Source organism: Siphateles boraxobius, unplaced genomic scaffold (genome assembly GCF_051911475.1).
Source record: "Siphateles boraxobius isolate OS27281-9 unplaced genomic scaffold, OSU_SipBor_1 140, whole genome shotgun sequence".
In the NCBI taxonomy this organism is placed as follows: domain Eukaryota; kingdom Metazoa; phylum Chordata; class Actinopteri; order Cypriniformes; family Leuciscidae; genus Siphateles; species Siphateles boraxobius.
In genome coordinates, this window is record NW_027508745.1 from 1385878 (window position 1) to 1406914 (window position 21037).

Consider the following 21037-nt stretch of genomic DNA (forward strand, 5'->3'; position numbering starts at 1 on the left):
GCACGGCCACTGAATGAAACTTTTGACAAGATTATCTTGTTTAAACACCCTAGATTATATTATCATTTACTAGCAATTATTTCGCTAATATACATCTAAATATAGCCTACCGCATTGTGGAAATTAATTATTTATTATCTGCACGCGCGATCGCGGTTGAGTAGTAAGTTATAGTTCTGTGTAAATGCATAGATAAACATCAGAAAGCATTTCATGATCTAGACCGACAAAAATATTATTAATAACATATTAGTTTGAAAATGCAATGATGTAGCCTATATGCTGTTTTGTTTGTTACTTTCCTGACAATGTTATATTCCAGCTATATTCTTCAGTGAATTAATATTAGGCCTACCCAGTGAATTATTCCTCACTCTTAGTTAAAACCTATTAAACGGCACATAAACCTTCTAAACTAAAACTGTTTAAAATGAATTACATTTCTGCAAAGGAGATATGACTCCCCTGTCTATTATTTTCTCCATATGAAAACATTACACTTTCAACATATATTTTGCCTATTGTTAACATTGTTGCTGCTGATGCTTATAAATTATATGTATAATTTAGATATAAATTATATAATGTATTAATATAAATGTTTTTATTGTAATTTGAAGATTTAATTTAACATGAAATACTGCTAACTTTCAACACTTTTGTTTTGTTTTTTAAGATGACTGAAAGGAGGAAAAATCAAAGTGAAGTATGGACTTACCTAGTTCTGCTTAACTGGGAGTATTAAGTTACACACTACTAAAATAGCTATGCAAAAAAAATTCAGGTAATTTAATGAATTACATCCCCCCCCCCAATATGTTAGAATAATTTTGGTGCTTTATTTTTTACCTCATCAAAGCTTTTATTTTTTAAACAAAGACACTTAGTAACAGTGCACTTTATTTTTTGGACTCAGACCCCTCTATTTATTTGTGTATAAATATAAAGGGTTTTTTGTATGCAAGGAGGGAGTGATTGTTATAAATAAAATGGTTTGTTCAGTTCATTTGTGTTGTAGTAATTGTGTCAAAAACAGAAGTATAACAGTAAATAAATATCGGTTCTTCATATCGGTTGTCGGGCACATAAACATGCAAATAATCGATATCGGTTATAAAAAATCAATATCGGTCGATCACTATTCTCAATGATAATCTGAAATAAATCCAAACATGGATCTAAACTATAGCCTATTGATTGTGGTTGCTGAATAACTGCACTTTTGCAGCTCTGTGTGACAATAAGTCTTTTTTGCTGTTGTTTTAATAGAAAAACAATAACGTAATTTGGATTTATTCGATTTCTAGGAATTTCACTGTTTTAATTTGAGAATTTTTTTGTTTTACCAGTAGGCATATATGATAAATAGCCTATTATAAATCAGGAAACTAGATGAGGTAAAATAAACCATGTGTATGGGTTGACATTCTCTTGAATTATAATTTTGAGCAAAATAATTGGGATTATCAATTTAACCATTATGCAGCATGACGAAAACTAGACTAAAATGCTCAGACATAGACTAAAATTTGACATGGTTGACGAAATATAACTAAGAGGACATTTGAGCTGTTATCAAGCAATATCTCATGTAGGTTTTTTCGTTTGTGTTTTATATAATGAACACTAGAAGGTGGTCGAGGCACATGTTTTCCTTGATTGGTTTACCCTAAAGAGATATACCAGGGTTTCCCGCAGCACTTTGTTACTAAGGCGGCCGCCTAAGCAACACACGCCTGCCGCCTTAACTACGTCGTCAAAAAAAATTATATGAGCGATATCCGCCGAGTTACTCTGTCCTGTTTTCTCCATTTCAATCTTTAAATATGTGATAAGCCTCCGTGTTCGCTTCAGTCTTGTAATCAGCAAGTTCTTCCGCAGCGGCGCTAAGCATGTCAGAACAAACAGAAGACAGGGTGTGTGTGTGTGCGTTCATCTGAGCATCATTGGTCTGTCACTGCTCGTCAATGTCAGAATATTTGAGATGACCAATCAAATCAAAGCAGGCGGGCTTTATGTTCGCAGCGCGAATTTTAGTAGAGAGCGACTTTACGGTCGGTCAAGTGCGAGATGTAAGTTGTTAAACTAAACATTTCCCATTTGACAGTTTTTTTTAGGTCATAAATGTTAAACGAATCACAAAAATAATCAGGCAAACTAATAAACTTTTGTCTATTTTCGCCATTTTGAACTGAAAATAGACCACTATGTGACGTGACTAATGTAATGTAACCTTAGCCTAATAATTAGTTTACTGTCATTGTGAGGGGACAAGACACATTAACCAGGGTACCTGCGGGATCTTAAAAGCATTGAAAAATAATCTCAAATTAAGGCCTTACAAGCCTTGAATTTGGTATACAAAGTCTTGGATTTCGTTACAAAAGTATTATATATTTTTTTTTATTACTAGGATTTACTAGGATTAAGTTCACCATAACAAAAGTAACTGTTACTAAAGATTCATGCAACGTTGAGTGCACCTTGCACTCCACGTCATAGCAAAAAGCGCATAACAAAAAGTGTGCGCACCGTTACTATGGTTACTAGGCAAGTGAGTTACAGAACAAGATAGTAACGTTAGCCAAGCGTAGTTTGTCGTCTGAAATAGGAAAGTTTCAGTTTAATCCGCTGTGGCCACAAATGCCAGAATTCAATAATTTAACCCCCAAATCAGAGCTTTTCTGTTAACCCTCTGGGGTCGGCGGTATCGCCGGCGATACCAGCTCACTTTTTTCCTTATCAGTGCAAAAGAGACTCAAATTACTCTGTTGATTTTGATCTTACATATAAGTGCTGTACATCATTACATCCTGTTAAGTGTCTATTTTTTTGTGGGTACTCACAATAAAAACAAAGTGTTGTGCTTTTCGTCAAATAAAGAAAAATAAACATGATGCGCGTTTTATCTTCTCTCGTCAGTTAAGTCCATTCTGAAACGCGTCCGAAAAATGAACTGTAACTGTCAATAATTGTCACAGAGATACGAGAGATTTCTCTTTATGAAGCTGAAATTCTCTTCTTTTAAATGAAGTAATTTATATAAAAAAACAAATATTCCCAGTTTGTGTAATCTGTATGAAAAGAGAGAGATGTCAGTATTTTTCTTTCCAGCTCATTATACCTCATTACACGTTAATGTGCCACGCGCGCGGTATTCAAACGCAAATGATCTATGGCAAGCCATTCAAACATGCCAACGCCCACCAGCTGGATTATAAAACACATCGTGTTTAGTAATAATCTTACTAGAGCTCTGTACACAGCGTATCCTTTCACTGTGAGGAATAATACTATCTAATAACCCTGGAAAATGTATCAAAAGTGCTGGTAGTTTCATTTCGAGGAGCAACGGATCCAGCTGATGTAGTAAGTCATTTATTCTTAAGTGCTCTGTTCTAATCGCGATATTGAATAGTGTCTATAAACCGAAAAAAGACTGTTTAAATATGAATTGCGTGTCTGTGTGACACGTAACGCGTAATGAGGTATAATGAGCTGGAAAGAAAAAGACTGACATCTCTCTCTTTTCATACAGATTACATAAACTGAGAATATTTGTTTTTTTATATAAATTACTTCATTTAAAAAAAAGAGAAATTCAGCTTCATAAAGAGAAATCTCTCGTATCTCTGTGACAAGTATTGACAGAGTTACAGTTCATTTTTCGGACGCGTTTCAGAATGGACCTCACTGACGAGAGAAGGTAAAACGTGCATCATGTTTATTTTTCTTTATTTGAAGAAAAGCACAACACTTTGTTTTTATTGTGAGTACCCACAAAAAAAATAGACACTTAACAGGATGTAATGATGTACAGCACTTATATGTAAGATCAAAATCAACTGAGTAATTTGAGTCTCTTTTGCACTGATAAGGAAAAAAGTGAGCTGGTATCGCCGCTTTGTTTACTACAGTTATACAGCGTGTCTGTGCCGTTCATTCACTCTCGCATCTACATTAGTAAACATGTTATTAAATTTACATGAACACATCCAAACTATATTGCTATAGCCTACTAAGATAAGTAAAATAGACTGAAAAATGTTGAAATCAAATGTCTGTATAAGCAACAAACTGCAAATTAACATGTATATGCTAATATATCATACACAATATGTTACAGACTAAATATGAATGTTTAGACAAGATTTTGTGATTAGTTTTGGATAGATTATAAAGTTTTGACTGTAAAAAAAGACTACTGTCACATTAAATAGGTACACTTTTGTTCACCAATTTCTGCTCATGTTAAATATACTATATGATGTTTTGTCAAAAATAAAGTAGGTATATTGAATTATCAACTAAGATGTTATTATAGTGTTTGTTCCAATATTCAAAATAATGAATCCTTACATTTTTTAATACGTATGATAAAATGTATACTTTTTACAAAGAAAGAATACACTTGAAATATTGTTAAAATTGGAATTGTTGTTGTAATTGTAACCTATTTGTAATTGGTTACAATTTCTAATTGTAAAATATGTATGTATAGATAATTTCTTTTGTCCTTGCGTTCTTTGGGATCCTGTGACACTCCTGTGTGAAAGGGCTAATTAATATGCAGCTCATTATGTATGTGGCACATTATCCGGCCTTTGTCTTCTCAGGTGTGAACACGCCTCCATGCATATTGCCTTTCCAAACAAAAGGTGTCTTATAAAATTTAAATCAATGTATTGTTTTGTGTAAATGATTAGGCAGGATGATTTTCAGATCATTTTGAAGCAAAAACTCTATGCAACAATGCCCATTAGTCAAAAGTCTTGTGGACACATATTTAGTATGTGTTTTGTGGCCTTATTTCAGACACTTTAAGTTTTAGTTTTTTCAATAACCACGCATAAACATTATTCTCTAAAAAATACAAACATGTGCATACATGTTGCTCACATATTACGGTAGGCCCGTTTGTGCTATATAGAGTGAATTTACACCTTTGCCATTAACATGTTTATAAATAACTGAAAAAAGCACGCATGTCAGAACACCTCCAGGACCCAGAAAACCCCTCAGACCCCTGAGGGTTAAAATAACTTGTTTTCTACCCGGTCTTTTCGAAGCGCGGATGATCTGAAAACACAGACAAGCTGGAGTTCAGCAATCTTTATTTGAGGTTTTCAACTTAAATTGAAGTGTCATTCAGTCGGTCTATGTTCTGTCACGAGCCGCTCGCGCTGTTTGTGCGAAAAAATGCAGGCTGATATCCAGCAGTGTTTTTAATGTTGATGCAATGTTTCCGGAATATCCACACGATTTCAAATGTGACATTGATTTTATACAACAGTTAAAAAACTAGTGATCGACCGATATTGATTTTTTATAACCGATACCGATACAGATTATTTGCATGTGTATGTGCCCGATAACCGATATGCAGAACCGATATTTATTTACTGTTATACTTCTGTTTTTGGCACAATTATTACAACACAAATGAACTGAACAAACCATTTTATTTATAACAATCACTCCCTCCTTGCATACAAAAAAAAAACCTTTATATTTATACACAAATAAATAGAGGGGTCTGAGTCTAAAAAATAAAGTGAACTGTTACTAAGTGTCTTTGTTTAAAAATAAAAGCTTTGATGAGGTAAAAAATAAAGCACAAAAACTATTCTAACATATTTGGATATGTTTATTTGTTTTCATAAATGGTAAACTAATCAAATTTCAATAAAAACATTTATATTATTACATTATATAATTTATATCTAAATTATACATATCATTTATAAGCATCAGCAGCAACAATGTTAACAATAGGCAAAATAAATGTTAAAAGTCTAATGTTTTCATATGGAAAAAATAATTGACAGGGGAGTCATATCCCCTTTGCAGAAATGTAATTCATTTTAAACAGTTTTAGAAGGTTTATGTGCCGTTTAATAGGTTTAAACTAAGAGTGAGGAATAATTCATGGGTAATATTAATTCACTGCATAATATTAACTGGAATATTCAACTTTATTTTTCAGAATTCTACATTTAAACCCGGGATACATGTATGTACAGTAAACAGTAAAACTAACGAGACAAACGAATAACAACGGGAGTGAGAGAGAGAGAGAGATTGAGAGAGAGAGAGAGTAAGAGGATGAGAAAGTGAAACTAACGGTCAGGATGAGAGAGATCACCGGGGTGATCGCAGCATGGCAAAAATCACAGACAACGTAACCCTTAGAGACAACAAGAAATCACATCAATCAAATCAAATCAATAACCTATACTTGCGTATGGTTCTCTTTGTGTTGCTGAGGAACGCACAGTCGTGTGCGTGTTTGTCCTTCGGCGCTATAGGCTTGTTCTCTCGTGTCTTCCGGGGCGAGCAGACTCGCGGGAAGTTTTAAAGGTTCACCGAACGTGAAGTTACCAAGGAAATAATTCAGAGTTCATCTCCCTCGTGGAAGGAGAGGCGAATATGAAAATAAAACTTAGTAAAGAAAGGAAAAGAAAGATCGGGAGTGACGCGGAGGTGCACGTCCGAGACGGTGGCTGAAGCCTGTCCGAAGCTGGTGTTTCCCGAATTTTGACCGAAGAGAAGAGGGAGAGAAACGGGCGAGTTCCTCTTTTGAGGGAATCCCATCCCCGCCCCTTTTTGCGGGGAGGGCAAATCATCTTGGAGCACTTTGAACGGGAGAAGTTCTTCTTTGTTTCGTCAGGAGAACTTATTTGCATAGTTTATGATGGTATAAACTTTCGTCATTTCTAACTAAAGAGGCTGTACACATAGACTAATACATTTTACTAGGGTTGGGCGGTATTTCGGTAATATCGTATACCGCGGGGTCTTAAAATAGCAACGGTATCAGTTTCAATACCGTCATTACCGGCACTTATATATAATAAATAAATATAATTCATTCAATGCCTAAAAATGCTTATGTAGTTGTCATAAAGTGACAGTGTGGAGGAGAGAGAGAGGGAGAAGGGAGAGGCGGTAAATACTGACTAGGCAATTTGTAAATGTTGCAATAAAAAAGGTGACCGCGAGAGATGGAAACACCTCTAACCTAATGTCGCATCTCCGAAACAACCACCCACTCAGTGCGGCGAGGATGCATTTTGCCCCGAGTTCATTAAATAAGCACATTCGTTTATATTTGTTAAAATATTATAATGTTATTTTTTTTTTACGTTGATAATGAAAATTGAACAGCAAGAGTAAGATGGGATGCATCGGGAGTCAGACATTGACCACTTAATTAAGTTTCATTTTGTAAAAGGCCTTTCTTTAAAGTGAATTTCGTTTTGTATAAATTGTATCCTAATTTTAATAATATTTTTTTTTATCAACCAATAATAAATAAGAATCAAATATAGCAGACAACATAATCATGACATGATCGTGCGCTGGCGCGCCGCGGTCAGTTGCATTGAAATCTCATCATAAATTAACCGAAACTCAGTGCATGTCTCACAGACATGACAGATATCTAAATAAAGCTTGAAATTTCATTAAACGAAACAATTCAAAACGAAAAGAAATAGGCCACTCGACGATTATTTAATCCATGATGTGCATTTCTCTCAATGCGCGTTCATATGGAAATGGCGATCATCAAATTAAACGAAACTATTCAAAACGAAAAGAAATAGGCTAGCCTACTCTCTGATTATTTAATCCATGATGTGCATTTCTCTCTATCGTTCACTATGGAGATGGCTATTCGTCAATTTCTTTAAACGAAACAATTCAAAAGGAAAAGAAATATAGGCAGCATACTCTCTGATTAATCCAGGATGTGCATTTCTCTCTATAAGCGCGTTAACCACGGAGATATCAATCGTCAATTTCTTTAAACGAAACAATTCAAAACGAAAAGAAAAAGGCTAGCCTATACCTTCTGATTATGTAATCCATGATTTGCATTTCTCTCTATATATGCGCGTCCACTAGGAGATGGCGATCGTCAACTTAATCTTTGCAGCACTGACAGAAAAGTTGTATTAATAAAAATCAATGGACGCGTGTCACCGGATTTACAAATGCACTTGTTGCTTGTTAATTTAATTTAAATGAATTAATAAAATGAATACAATTGTCATAATTAAAATAATTAAATATTATTAATTGTCCCATTTTTGCTCATTTATAAATGGTATTTATATCTACCATCCCCTCAGCACCTGGGTTAAACAATTATTTGGCGCCAACATATGTGACCCGTCACAGAAACCAGGGACACAAGTCGGCAGCACAACTTTCGAGCAAAATGAGAAAGAAGAGTTTTTTTTCAAAATTGGTGATTTTCAATTTTTTGGAGAATCTGTTAATTGAAATCACGAAGAAGCCTCTCCATGTTTGAGATAGCAGTATTGGTATATTTAAAAGCTTACATTTTGAGGTTGAAATCGGCTTGTTTTCGGAGATTCTAGCATGCAGTAGGGGCGTGGCGTGTCATTGTCTGTGTGTATTTCCATACTGAATAACCCGACGCTTTTGCCCCCGCCCTCCAAGTCAACCACATGGCTACTTATTATGCTGTGCTCTGGCCGGCTCTCTCTGATATCAAAATTCAATGAAGATGGATGCCGCAAAGATTGTCGCAGACGAGATGAACCGTCTGGCAGTTACACCGAAAATGTTTTCGCCGCACTTCGTGGGCTCGGGAAACTGAACCGGAGGTATGGGCGCAGCGCGCGCGCCCTCAGTGCTTCAATACGGCGACTCGGCTCGCTGACAGCGGTGGCTGGCTGTTTCATATGTGACGGAGAATCGAAATAGAGGATGCAGTTAAGACCTTTGCTGCGATGAAGGCCTGCCGTGCGTGTTTCTGAAATGTAAGTTAAGCTTCATTTGCTCTTTAGTCGTTATTTAAGATGCTGAACCTGCTGATGATATAATGTGCTTGCGGACATTTCATTTGTGTGTGTATACGCACATAAGAAAGTGGTGTAAAGAGATTTGCAACAGTAATTTGAGGAGGTGAAATGTGATTATTTGGAAAATTGCAGAAATGACTGCTTAAAGAAAAATGCCAGCAGGCATTTGCCTCCTACATAAACTTTAATATTGTTGACATTTTGGGCACACGAGCGTTGCGCACTATTTGCGCTATATGTAGGCCTATGGCTTATTGGTCTTTGTTTGTTGTTGCTGGTTTTGCGTTATATGTATATGGCATATTGGTCTTTGTGTGTTGTTGCTGGTTTTGCGTTATACTGTATGTATATGGCATATTGGTCTTTGTGTGTTGTTGCTGGTTTTGCGTTATATGCAGGCTATATGGCATATTGGTCTTTGTGTGTTGTTGCTGGTTTTGCGTTATATGTATATGGCATATTGGTCTTTATGTGTTGTTGCTGGTTTCGTGTTATATGGAGGCTATATGGCATTATTGGTCTTTGTGTGTTGTTGCTGGTACGTTGCAAATAGAGGGGCAGCACAATTGTTTTTCGCCTAGTGCGGCAGAAGTGCACTCATTCGAAGTGTAAAAAAAGCTGTAAAGCACATGGAGGAGCTATACAGGGGGTATGGCTTATCTAAATGAGATGTAAATGAGCCCTAGTGTCACCCCCAGCAGCAGAGACAGGTGAGAACTGCACAATCTTTAGAGCTCGTTTTCTCCTCTTTGAGCTTTTTTAAGTGCCTACTTTAAAATGGCCACAACTTCTCCAAATATTATCAGATTTCCACATGTTACACATCGTTGGAAAGCTTGGATATTACACTCTCAGAATCTATGAATAACTCAAAATGCCCCAGAACCGACTTGTGTCCCTAGTTTCCGTGACTGGTCACATATTATAACGGCCCACGTATTAAAAATAGTCGAGTCTAAATAGGGCTCCGGCTCATATTACATTTAATGCCGTCAACAGGGATCAGACACAACGTGCACGGGTTGGCCTTGATTTTTTTTGTGTGTTTTTTATGCCCGATCTGGTATTCAGTATCTGAATACCAGATCGTGTAGACAGTGTAGACACGGTGTAGACACAAGCCAACAGTTTGGTGACGCTGTCTGAGCCTTATGTCATAATTTTTAATTAGTCACGGTAATACCGTATACCCCGGTAAAATAGGGAGGAGGTTTGACGGTATCAAAATTTGGATACCGCCCAAGCCTACATTTTACTGTAATTTTCCATGTATGACTAGTTCAGTCAAAGCACGACGATCATGAGGCTACCAAACATGAAATATGAAAGTAGAAGAAAACCAAAGTGACATTCATATGCAGAATTACAAGCATTTTAAAGTTTGATTAACACACAATAAAATTGTCAGTAGTTCCCGTGTGGCATGTGAAGACATCGACGCACCAAAGGAATACATTTAAAAATATTTACATGCACTTTTTCTCTGAAAAGTGCCATGGCTGCTGGTTGCGTGTTAATGCATGCGCGTGTGTGTATAAGTTCATCCCGTGGTTGGCGGGTGGTTAACTTTTGCTCATCCCCTGCGGGGGATTGTTCCGTGTGTGCGTATTCTGTGAATTTGATGAATTTAACTCCAGAATAGTGGTTGACTATCATGCTACACAATGTCTTGTTTGTGAGGGGCAATCTTCAGGAGGGGGACCCTGGGGAGTTTACACACAGGATCTCTAGTTAGAGTGGCACCTTTTGGTCACATGTCGGTAAGACCGGACACTGCTTTGTGTATTCATTAGTAATTTAATCAAATGGCAGCCACCCATTTGCTGGTGTCCCGATCAGAGAACAGTGGAGCTATGTTTGTAGATTAGATTGTCAGTAATTGAATCAGATAGCCGTCCTGACCATCTGCTGGTGTTACATAATGTTAAAAGAGACCCGGCGTGAATTCACACAGGCATGAATTCAAGCTTCATGCCTGTGTGCCTGTATGAACTGCCTTATGTCTAGAGCAAATTCCTTCCCTTCACAGCGATGCGCTGTCATTTCTTCCTAAAACCCAAACACACCGTCAGAATCAGCACGATCGGTGATTGTTGTAAAATGAAGTCTCTACTGTTGCTAAATTGCGGACACGTTTAATCATTAAAAGAGCGATTAAAAGCACAAAAATCAGCGCAAGGACTCTGTTCACACGGCGACGCGCTCTGAAATGGACTGCAGCGAGACAAGAAAAGTATAGGCTACTTAACTTTGGGCTTCATGTGCGCATCTAAACTATCAAATATACATAATAATATAAAAATGACCAGCTCAGAGATTCACTGAAACACAGTTTATTCACTTAAACAGTTTATGTCTTAAATGGACTTAAATAGTTAGGAGAAAATGATGGTGCATCAGTCACCTATTAGATCTGCACTCGGTCTTAAAGGGGCAGTGTCTAATAAACCTGCTGACGATTGAGCCATTAATGTGAATCAAACAAAAAAAGGCACTCACAGCTCTTGAATGAATAACTTAAACTTGTCCAGTCAGAGACATATATTTTGTAAATCAAGTTTTTAGTTTTCAGTTCAAATAATTCAATTCAAGTAAATGGAACACTCACAAGATGTCACCAAAATCACTCTGTCCCCTTTAAATCTTTCAGAAAACGATGTAAGTGTATCGAATTATATCGAATCGTATCGTTGGCTGAATATTGTGATATATATCGTATCGTGAGCTGAATATCGTGTATCGTATCGTGAGATTAGTGTATCGCTACAGCCCTATTACATATACAGTATTATCAGCTGTATGATGTGTTTTTACCCTGAAATGTTTAATTTCGAGAGAGACCCAGCGTGAATTCACACAGGCATGAATTCAAGCTTCATGCCTGTGTGCCTGTATGCCTGCGTGACTGAGTATTCGCTGTTATTCAATTATTTAGGTGTGATGTGCTCCCTTGCACTGGTCCAATTCAGAATTCGAGCAGCTGAATTTTGTACCAACTGTAATTTACTTAGGGTAGCTTTAGAAACTCCAGCCAGCAAAAGAAAAGTCTTGATTAACTTCTCAGCCACGGAGTAAGTCAACATAGAACGTAATTTGGCAATGTTTCTGAGATGAATAAAAGATGCTTTGAGTTTGTTACGAACATGATGGTCAAATGTTAAATTGGCATCAAATATCACCCCCAGATTTTTTTGTTTAGTTTGGAATTGCAAAGCAGAGCCATCCACACTTAAGGTTATGGACTCTTTAAGTCCATAAGCAAGGTAAGTTGCTTTACGCAACTGATGAGGTGAGCCAATAAGCATCACTTCAGTCTTGTCACTCTTTAGACAGAGAAAATTATCAGACATCCATTTCTTAATCTCAGTAAAACGTTGAGAAAGAAAAGACACAGGCATATTGACATCAGGTTTTGAATGTATATACACTCACCTAAAGATTATTAGGAACACCTGTTCAATTTCTCATTAATGCAATTATCTAATCAACAATCACATGGCAGTTCCTTCAATGCATTTAGGGGTGTGGTCCTGGTCAAGACAATCTCCTGAACTACAAACTGAATGTCAGAATGGGAAAGAAAGGTGATTTAACCCTCTGAGGTCTGAGGTGTTTTCTGGCTCCTGGAGGTGTTCTGACATGCTCTGACATTTCTGCTTATTTCTGTTACTTGTGACATTTTCATGGCTAAAGTCTTATTACATTGTATTCAGCACAAATTCTGCTACAGTAATATGTCAGCAGCATGTATGTAAAAGTTTGGAGTTTTAAGATAATAATGTTTATGCGTGGTTTGTCAAAATACAAATGTCACTGAAATAAGGTCATAAAACCCAAAGTGATTATTTCTTCACAAGATTTTTGAAAATTGTATCACGTAGCCAAGAATATTTGCTCCAAAACTATGTGAAAATCATCCTGCATACTCATTTAGATAAGACAATATATTGATTTAAAATTTGTATGACGTGTTTTGTGTGAGAAAGCTTTATGCGAGGATGCGTGATCTCTCATTAATATGAATGCATTTTACACCTGAGAAAGACAAAGACCCTCCCCTAATGGCCCTATCAGGTGCTATCAGGCCCCATCATTATGAAGAGCCTTGCACAAAGAATGAGGAGAAATTTAAAAAAAATGGCTTTTAGATTGTCTGGATTTATTTACAACACAACATAATCCAAAGATACACAACAAAGGCAAGAAAGCACATTAGTAAACACACTGATCTAAAGAAAAAGACTTAAACAGTCACACACCTTTGTGCCATTCCTGAAACATAGTAGCCTACATACCTGTCATGTCCAAGGTGTTTGACTTTTCATTTTACCATGTTCATGTACAGAGACTCATGTGAATGTTGAAGTCAGCAGGACTCATCCAGTGGCATCTGGTCCCTTTCTAAAAAATAAATAAATAAACACCTGTAAACATGTTGATATCAAGACAAACTATGCACGATTCTGGGAATACATTTTAGATTTTTCACTCACACACACACACACACACACACACACACACATATATATGTATATATTAGGGGTGGAACGGTACATGTATTCGTATTGAACCGAATCGGTACGGGCGTCACGGTTCGGTGCATGAATTTACACGGAGAATACACGGTATAAAAATAAATAAAACTCGCGTTGAAATTAATTATTTTAATGCGGAACTACTGTTAGATACGCGGGTCGTTTAGGGACACCTCATCTGTTGCCCTGCTAGGTTTGTTTACTTTAGCCTGCCTCCGCTGACCACGCGCGCGCCTTCCCAAATGGACGCGGCGTTTATACTTCGCGCTCGCCGGTGTACTATTCTTTGAAACGACAGTGTGCGACTCGTTGTAATTTTCCTCTAAACCATCAGGAATCAGCGGTGAGAAGTAAGGTACACTCGTGAATGTTTATTTTAGTACTTTTGTACTCTACTAACACTTTAGGACACCCAAACCACATTACTAAAGAATCGTGTAAAGCAGTAAACCAGATTATTCCTTGTGACATTAGAAAAAAAATGGATATGAGAACGTAACCTACAACTAAATTAACGTTATCTTACATATTTTCTAAACATTTTTATTTAGTTTTGTGAACCTTTTTATAAAAAATGGCCATTTATTTTTATTTAAAGGGCTTATGTCTGCTATTGTTGGCTCATTTTGTTAATGTAAGCAACTAATTTAGACGCAAGAACTGGGTGTAAAAAATAATAAAATAAAAATAATTGCCTTCTGCATTTTTGTTTTGCTTTTTCCTCCATTGTACCGAACTCGTACCGAACCGTGATGTCTGAACCGAGGTATGAACCGAACCGTGACTTCTGTGTACCGTTCCACCCCTAATATATATATATATATATATATATATATATATATATATATATACACACACACACACACACACACACCGCCGTTCAAAAGTTTGGGGTCGGTATGATTTTTAATGTTTTTAAAAGAAGTCACTTATGCTCACAAAGGCTGCATTTATTTGATTAAAAATACGAAACAAAACCAGTAATATTGTGAAATAATATTTCAATGTAAATCAGCTGTTTTCAGTATAACTATATAGTAAAGTGTAATTTATTCATGTGATCAAAGCTGAATTTTCAACATCATTACTCCAGCCTTCAGTGTCACATGATCCTTCAGAAATCCGTATAATATGATGATTTGATGCTCAAGAAACATTTTTCATTATCATCAATATTGAAAACCGTTATTTACATTTTTATTTCAGGATTCTTTGATGAATAGAAAGTTCAAAAGAACAGCATTTATCTGAAAAATAATCTTTTGTAACATTAAACACTACCGTTCAAAACTTTGGGGTCAGTAAGAATTTCTATTTTATTTTTTGGGGGAAATAAATAAAATGGATCAATACTTTTATTCATCAAGGAGGATTAAATGGATCAAAAGTGACAGTAAAGACATTTATAATGTTACAAAAGATTCTATTTCAAATAAATGCTGTTGTTTTTAACTTTGTTCATCAAAGAATTCTAAAAAAAAAGGTACACAACTGTTTTCAACATTGCTAATAATCATAAATGTTTCTTGAGCATCATATCATCATAATATACTGATTTCTAAGGATCACGTGACACTGAAGACTGGAGTAATGATGCTGAAAATTCAGCTTTGATCACAGGAATAAATTACGCTTTTTTACTATATATTCACATAGAAAACAGCTGTTTTACATTGAAATAATATTTCACAATATTACTGGGTTTGTTTTGTATTTTTAATCAAATAAATACAGCCTTGGTGAGCATAAGTGTCTTCTTTTAAAAACATTAAAAATCTTACCGAACCCAAACTTTTGAACGGCAGTGTATATATGTATATGTATATGTATTTTGTAAATATATATACGAACACCTAGTTTGTTGTGCCTTGTTATATAGGCATGTGTAGGGCTGCATAAAATAATAACAATAGCCTAGATAGCAGGCAGCCTATAAATCGTTAAAATGATCACTTCAGTAACACTACACTAGACAAACATATATTGTTTATCATATCTTACTTCAAATATTTCTATTTGTTATCTAATGAGATGAGTTTGACGTGAAACCTAATGTGTGGCGTGTTTTGCTTTTCAAACACACAGCGTGACTCAGACCCAAACTCAGTGCCTGCAGCGATCGAGCCGCTCCAAACTATGAAACATTATTGTTAAATTATACATCTACGTTTGAGCAGATATCCACAAACACAGTATTTAACAGTAAACACAGGTCTAAACATTAAAATATTCACCATATTAGAATAAACACTCATACTAGCATACTTGTATCTCATTTCATAACATTTTAGGCTGGCACCAGTTTAGTAGCTACAATGTAAAGTTTATGCAACAATAAAACACTTACTATTATGTCTCTTACCTTAGAAATTGGTCTCATAATCAAAACGTCTTCTTCTGAGGTAAATCCAAGGTAAATCCACAGCACAAACAGTCTTCCAAACTGATGAAAAGTAGAGAAATACTGGAGTCGCTGATTCTTTGTTTCGAGCTGATGAGGGTGTTAACAGCTCTGCGTTCGTTCACGTGGATCATTTGAATTAGAACAGCTCGCGCCTGTGGGGGTGTGGTCAAATTAAAGTTAATGAGCTTGGGCTGGAGAAACTGTACATGTCGTTGCTTTCTTACGGATTTCTTAAACCGAGAATATTTGTTTTTGATATGATTCACTTCATTTAAAAAATGAGACTTCAAGCTTTGTAAAGACATTACTTTCATGTGTGGGTGCCAAGTATTGGCCGAGTTACAGATAATTTTCTGTCGCGTTTCAGAATGAATTTCACATTGAGAGAGAAGACAGAACGTGCATCATGTTTTTTTGTTCTTTATTTTATGAAAAACACAACTTTTTGCTTTTATTATTAGTGTATACAAAAAAAAGACATTTAACAGTTTTTAATAATGTATAACACTTGCCTGTATGACAAAAATCGACGGAGTTATTTGAGTTTCTTTTGCACTGATAAGAAAAAAAGCGAGCGCGATAGCCGACCCCAGGGGGTTAAGCAATTTTGAGCGTGGCATGGTTGTTGGTGCCAGACGCGCCGTTCTGAGTATTTCTCAATCTGCTCAGTTACTGGGATTTTCGCGCACAACCATTTCTAGGGTTTACAAAGAATGGTGTGAAAAGGGAAAAACATCCAGTATGCGGCAGTCCTGTGGGCGAAAATGTCTTGTTGATGCTAGAGGTCAGAGGAGAATGGGCCGACTGATTCAAGCTGATAGAAGAGCAACCTTGACTGAAATAACCACTCGTTACAACCGAGGTATGCAGCAAAGCATTTGTGAAGCCACAACACGCACAACCTTGAGGCGGATGGGCTACAACAGCAGAAGACCCCACCGGGTACCACTCATCTCCACTACAAATAGGAAAAAGAGGCTACAATTTGCAAGAGCTCACCAAAATTGGACAGTTGAAGACTGGGAAAATGTTGCTTGGTCTGATGAGTCTCGATTTCTGTTGAGACATTCAGATGGTAGAGTCAGAATTTGGCGTAAACAGAATGAGAACATGGATCCATCATGCCTTGTTACCAATGTGCAGGCTGGTGGTGCTGGTGTAATGGTGTGGGGGATGTTTTCTTGGCACACTTTAGGCCCCTTAATTACAATTGGGCATCGTTTAAATGCCACGGCCTACCTGAGCATTGTTTCTGACCATGCCCATCCCTTTATGGCCACCATGTACCCATCCTCTGATGGCTACTTCCAGCAGGATAATGCACCATGTCACAAAGCTCGAATCATTTCAAATTGTTTTCTTGAACATGACAATGAGTTCACTGTACTAAAATGGCCCCCACAGTCACCAGATCTCAACCCAATAGAGCATCTTTGGGATGTGGTGGAACGGGAGCTTCGTGCCCTGAATGTGCATCCCACAAATCTCCATCAACTGCAAGATGCTATCCTATCAATATGGGCCAACATTTCTAAAGTATGCTTTCAGCATCTTGTTGAATCAATGTCACGTAGAATTAAGGCAGTTCTGAAGGCAAAAGGGGGTCAAACACAGTATTAGTATTGTTTCCTAATAATCCTTTAGGTGAGTGTAGATCTGAGTGTCATCGACATAAAAGTGAAAGTTAAGACCAAGTGTTCTTAAAAGTTGGCCAAATGGAAAAATGTAAATACTTAAAAGTAAAGGGCCCAAAACTGATCCCTGGGGAACACCAGAGTGCACCACACTGACCTCAGACTTGCAATCACCCATCACAACAAACTACTTACGATCAGAGAGGTAGGACTTAAAACACCTTAATGCAGAATCAGAAACTCCAAAGATAGTATCTAAGCGGGTAATTAAAATAGTGATCTATAGTGTCAAAAGCGGCACTAAGATCAAGAAGAATCAGTATAGATAGACGGCCAGAATCAGAAGCCATTAACAAATCATTAGTAACTTTGACTAGAGCTGTTTCTGTGCTGTGGAGTTTACGAAATCCAGACTGAAGTGGTTCAAAAAGATCATTAGAGGAAAGATGAGATAGTAGTTGAGAAGCCACTGTTTGTTCAAACATTTTTGCGAGGAATGGAAGATTAGAGATGGGACGAAAATTATTCAGATTATCAAAGTCCATGTTGTTAGTTTTTGGTACAGGGGTGACAGCAGTAATTTTAAGTGCTGTTGGCACAACAGCAATGCACAGAGAGTTATTGATAATTCTCAAAACAACAGGAGAGAGGGAATCAAAACCTGATTTAAAAAGACAAGATGGTATCGGATCAACTCTAGAAGTTGAAGCTTTTAGTTATGAAACCATATTAAATAGAGACTGGGAGTCATGAATTGCAAAGTTAGAGAGAGAGATACCAGAAAATGCAAAAATATTTGAGGAGGCAGCAAGAGTATGAGTGGTAACAATGTGGTTACGTATGTTATAAATTTTGCTATGAGCATGTACAAGGCCCGAACCACTGATCTATATAGAGAATATACAGATAAGTGGTCAGAACGCGCTGACGCAAGAAGTCTACTTTGGGCCAATCATAAAGTTCTTATGGAGATGACGCGACTACTCCGCACTACTAATTACTACTAATCCCCATATGCCTGTCACTCAGATGTAAAAAAAAATAAATAAAATTTAATTGGACAGATAGTGAAACTAAAAGACTTCTCCTCATGTGGGCAAATGAAGACACAGGCGAATGCGTTTAGAGGTAATTTTACGATGAAATTGCATCACAGAATTTATGTGTGAATTCTGGTAATTTTACGGTAAATTACAGGGATTAGTTTGTGAAAGTGGCTTGTGTCAGTTATCACATAGACAATCATGGGAAATAAGTCTGTCAATATCCCAAGGACATCTTGACTCCAGTCAAAGAGAAAACTTGTTTAAAGAAAAACACAAATGGTTAATTGTTATTATAGAGTCTTTTAAGATTACATTCCCACAATGATTGTCTTATTTTTTGTCATTTTGTTTGTTTTGTTGACAGAGTCAGAGAAACAGAGTCGTTTGATGGCACTACTGGAAAGGCTCCATGGCAAACATAATTCAACCCGGTCCTGGCAGGAGACCAGCAAAGTGGTGCGGCAGGCAATGGTTAGACCCTCTGATAGAAGAGCTTCTTGGAGAATCATAGCATATATCTTTAACAGTTTTTATAAATGTTGGTCATTTTTTAACAACTTTGTTTTGTTTTTTTACATCCCTTTGTTTTATTGGCTGTTCAGGAAAAGCGTGGGGTCATTAATACAGCTGGAAACCCACTGCTGCTCAGCTGTTTAGAGACACTGCAAAGGGCACAAAAAGGTGCATTTAATCAATACATTTATGTAGATTTAGTGCATATATATTTATCACCAATACCGATTTGCAGGTTTATGTGCTTTATAACTGAAATGCAGAACTGATATTTATTGTTTTGTTTGTTTTTGACAATTAAAACAGCACTTAACTGAACAAACGGTTTTATTTAACTATTTATTTATTTATTTTTACTTTTTGTACTTGCTTCTGTAATAAGTTCTCTAATATCACTCCCTCCTGGCATACAAAACAATTTTGTACATCAATAAATAGAGGAGTCTAAAAGAGTGCAAAAAAGAGTGCATTGTCACAAATGTTTTTTTTTAATAAAAGATTTGATCAGTAAACAATTAGGAAACAAAAAGCATGTAAAAAATATAGCGATGACGTGCCCAAGCCGGTAGCACCGCCACCGCTGTGCCTTTAGGGTAACTTTGCACGACGGGCAATATGAAGTTAAACCCGGTAAAAGAACCATATCAAAGTTGTCTGAATACGCCACATCTAATGCATCATGCTGAGATCCATGAGATTATTTAAATTGAAATGAAATGGAATGTCATAGGTCACTTTGAAATTAGTGCAAAGTTATCTTTCGCAGCTCAAAAATAATTTTGTCCATAAGTACAGTATTTATTTCAAGTTTTTTTAAATATTTGTATTAATATAATTATTATTATAAACTATGTGGTCAGTGCACTACAAAGAGAGAGAGATAAGCTACACATTCTACATTGATTAAAATAGAAAATCAAATGTGTTTTGTAATGGTAGTATTATTTTATACCGAAATAAATTATTTATAATTCAGATGAGAATAAATTTAGTGTTAATTAAAATTTTAAGGAAAACTAATATTTTGATCTGAAATATAGCACATTCATTTTAAATTCATTCAGGTTCAATTACCAAACATACAATCTTAATTTAAAGCAAACAATACATTTAAAATATATGGGCTATATGCATATTTTGTAATAAAAAAAGATATATATTCAAAAAGACAAGGCCTTAAACTTTATCAAGAGTTAAACTCTTGTCACTGTCACACACACACACACACACACACACACACACACACACACACACACACACACACACACACACACACACACACACACACACACACACACACACACACACACACAAACATGCCTGGTTTACTATCTTTGTGGGGACTCTCCATAGACTTAATGGTTTTCATACTGTACAACCTGTATATTCTATCCCCTTACACTAACCCTACCCCTAAACCTACCCATCACACATAACTTTCTGCATTTTTACATTTCCAAAAAACTAATTCTGTATGATTTATAAGCTTGTTTACCCATGGAGACCTCTATTTAGGTCCCCACTGTGACACAATTCCTCATGAGTCTGTGTGCATTCAGGTTGAAGTCCCCACTGGGATAGAAAAACATGAACACACACACACAGAGAGAGAGAGAGTGAGAATGGTAGAGCGAGGGGGAGGGGAATGACAGACAGAGGGAGACAGAGACGGAGAACATTTTAAAAAAAAATCCTAACTGTGACAAAGTAGACTTTCATCATGTTTAAATATACATGGAAATGCAGTGTGTAATAAATGGAAATGTTTGCAGTTTAAAACATTTTCAGCAGCGAAAAAAGATTTATCCAACCACATTTATACATAGTATAAACACTAGATGGCACAATATAACTATTTTTAATAGACCAGGGCTCGAAATTAACTTTTTTACTTGGTAGCACTGGTGCTCCCAACTTCAAAAAGTTAGGAGCACCAGTAAAAATTTAGGAGCACCCACCAAATTTGACGTTTTCTGCCATTAGAGTGGAACGACCGGCAGCATTCTGGTGATTAAAAGCCTTAATAATCGATCCTGATTTGTTTTCCACACACTTGTCCCTGCATTTTTTT

At 36.4% G+C, this 21037-nt stretch overlaps 1 protein-coding gene across 2 annotated transcripts in view; it reads left to right on the forward strand.

Annotated features, from left to right (window-relative positions):
* The window catches only part of LOC143738235 (mediator of RNA polymerase II transcription subunit 1-like), a 193677-nt gene that overhangs the window by 37958 nt on the left and 134682 nt on the right, over positions 1-21037 (forward strand). Inside the window, exons 2-3 of one of the 2 annotated variants that reach the window (XM_077230263.1) lie at positions 18818-18924; positions 19056-19134. The exons of the other annotated variant lie outside the window; for it this stretch is intronic. Coding sequence (XP_077086378.1) covers positions 18818-18924; positions 19056-19134 — 186 coding nt within the window. The remainder of the gene's footprint in view (positions 1-18817; positions 18925-19055; positions 19135-21037) is intronic. 2 annotated transcript variants of the gene reach the window in all.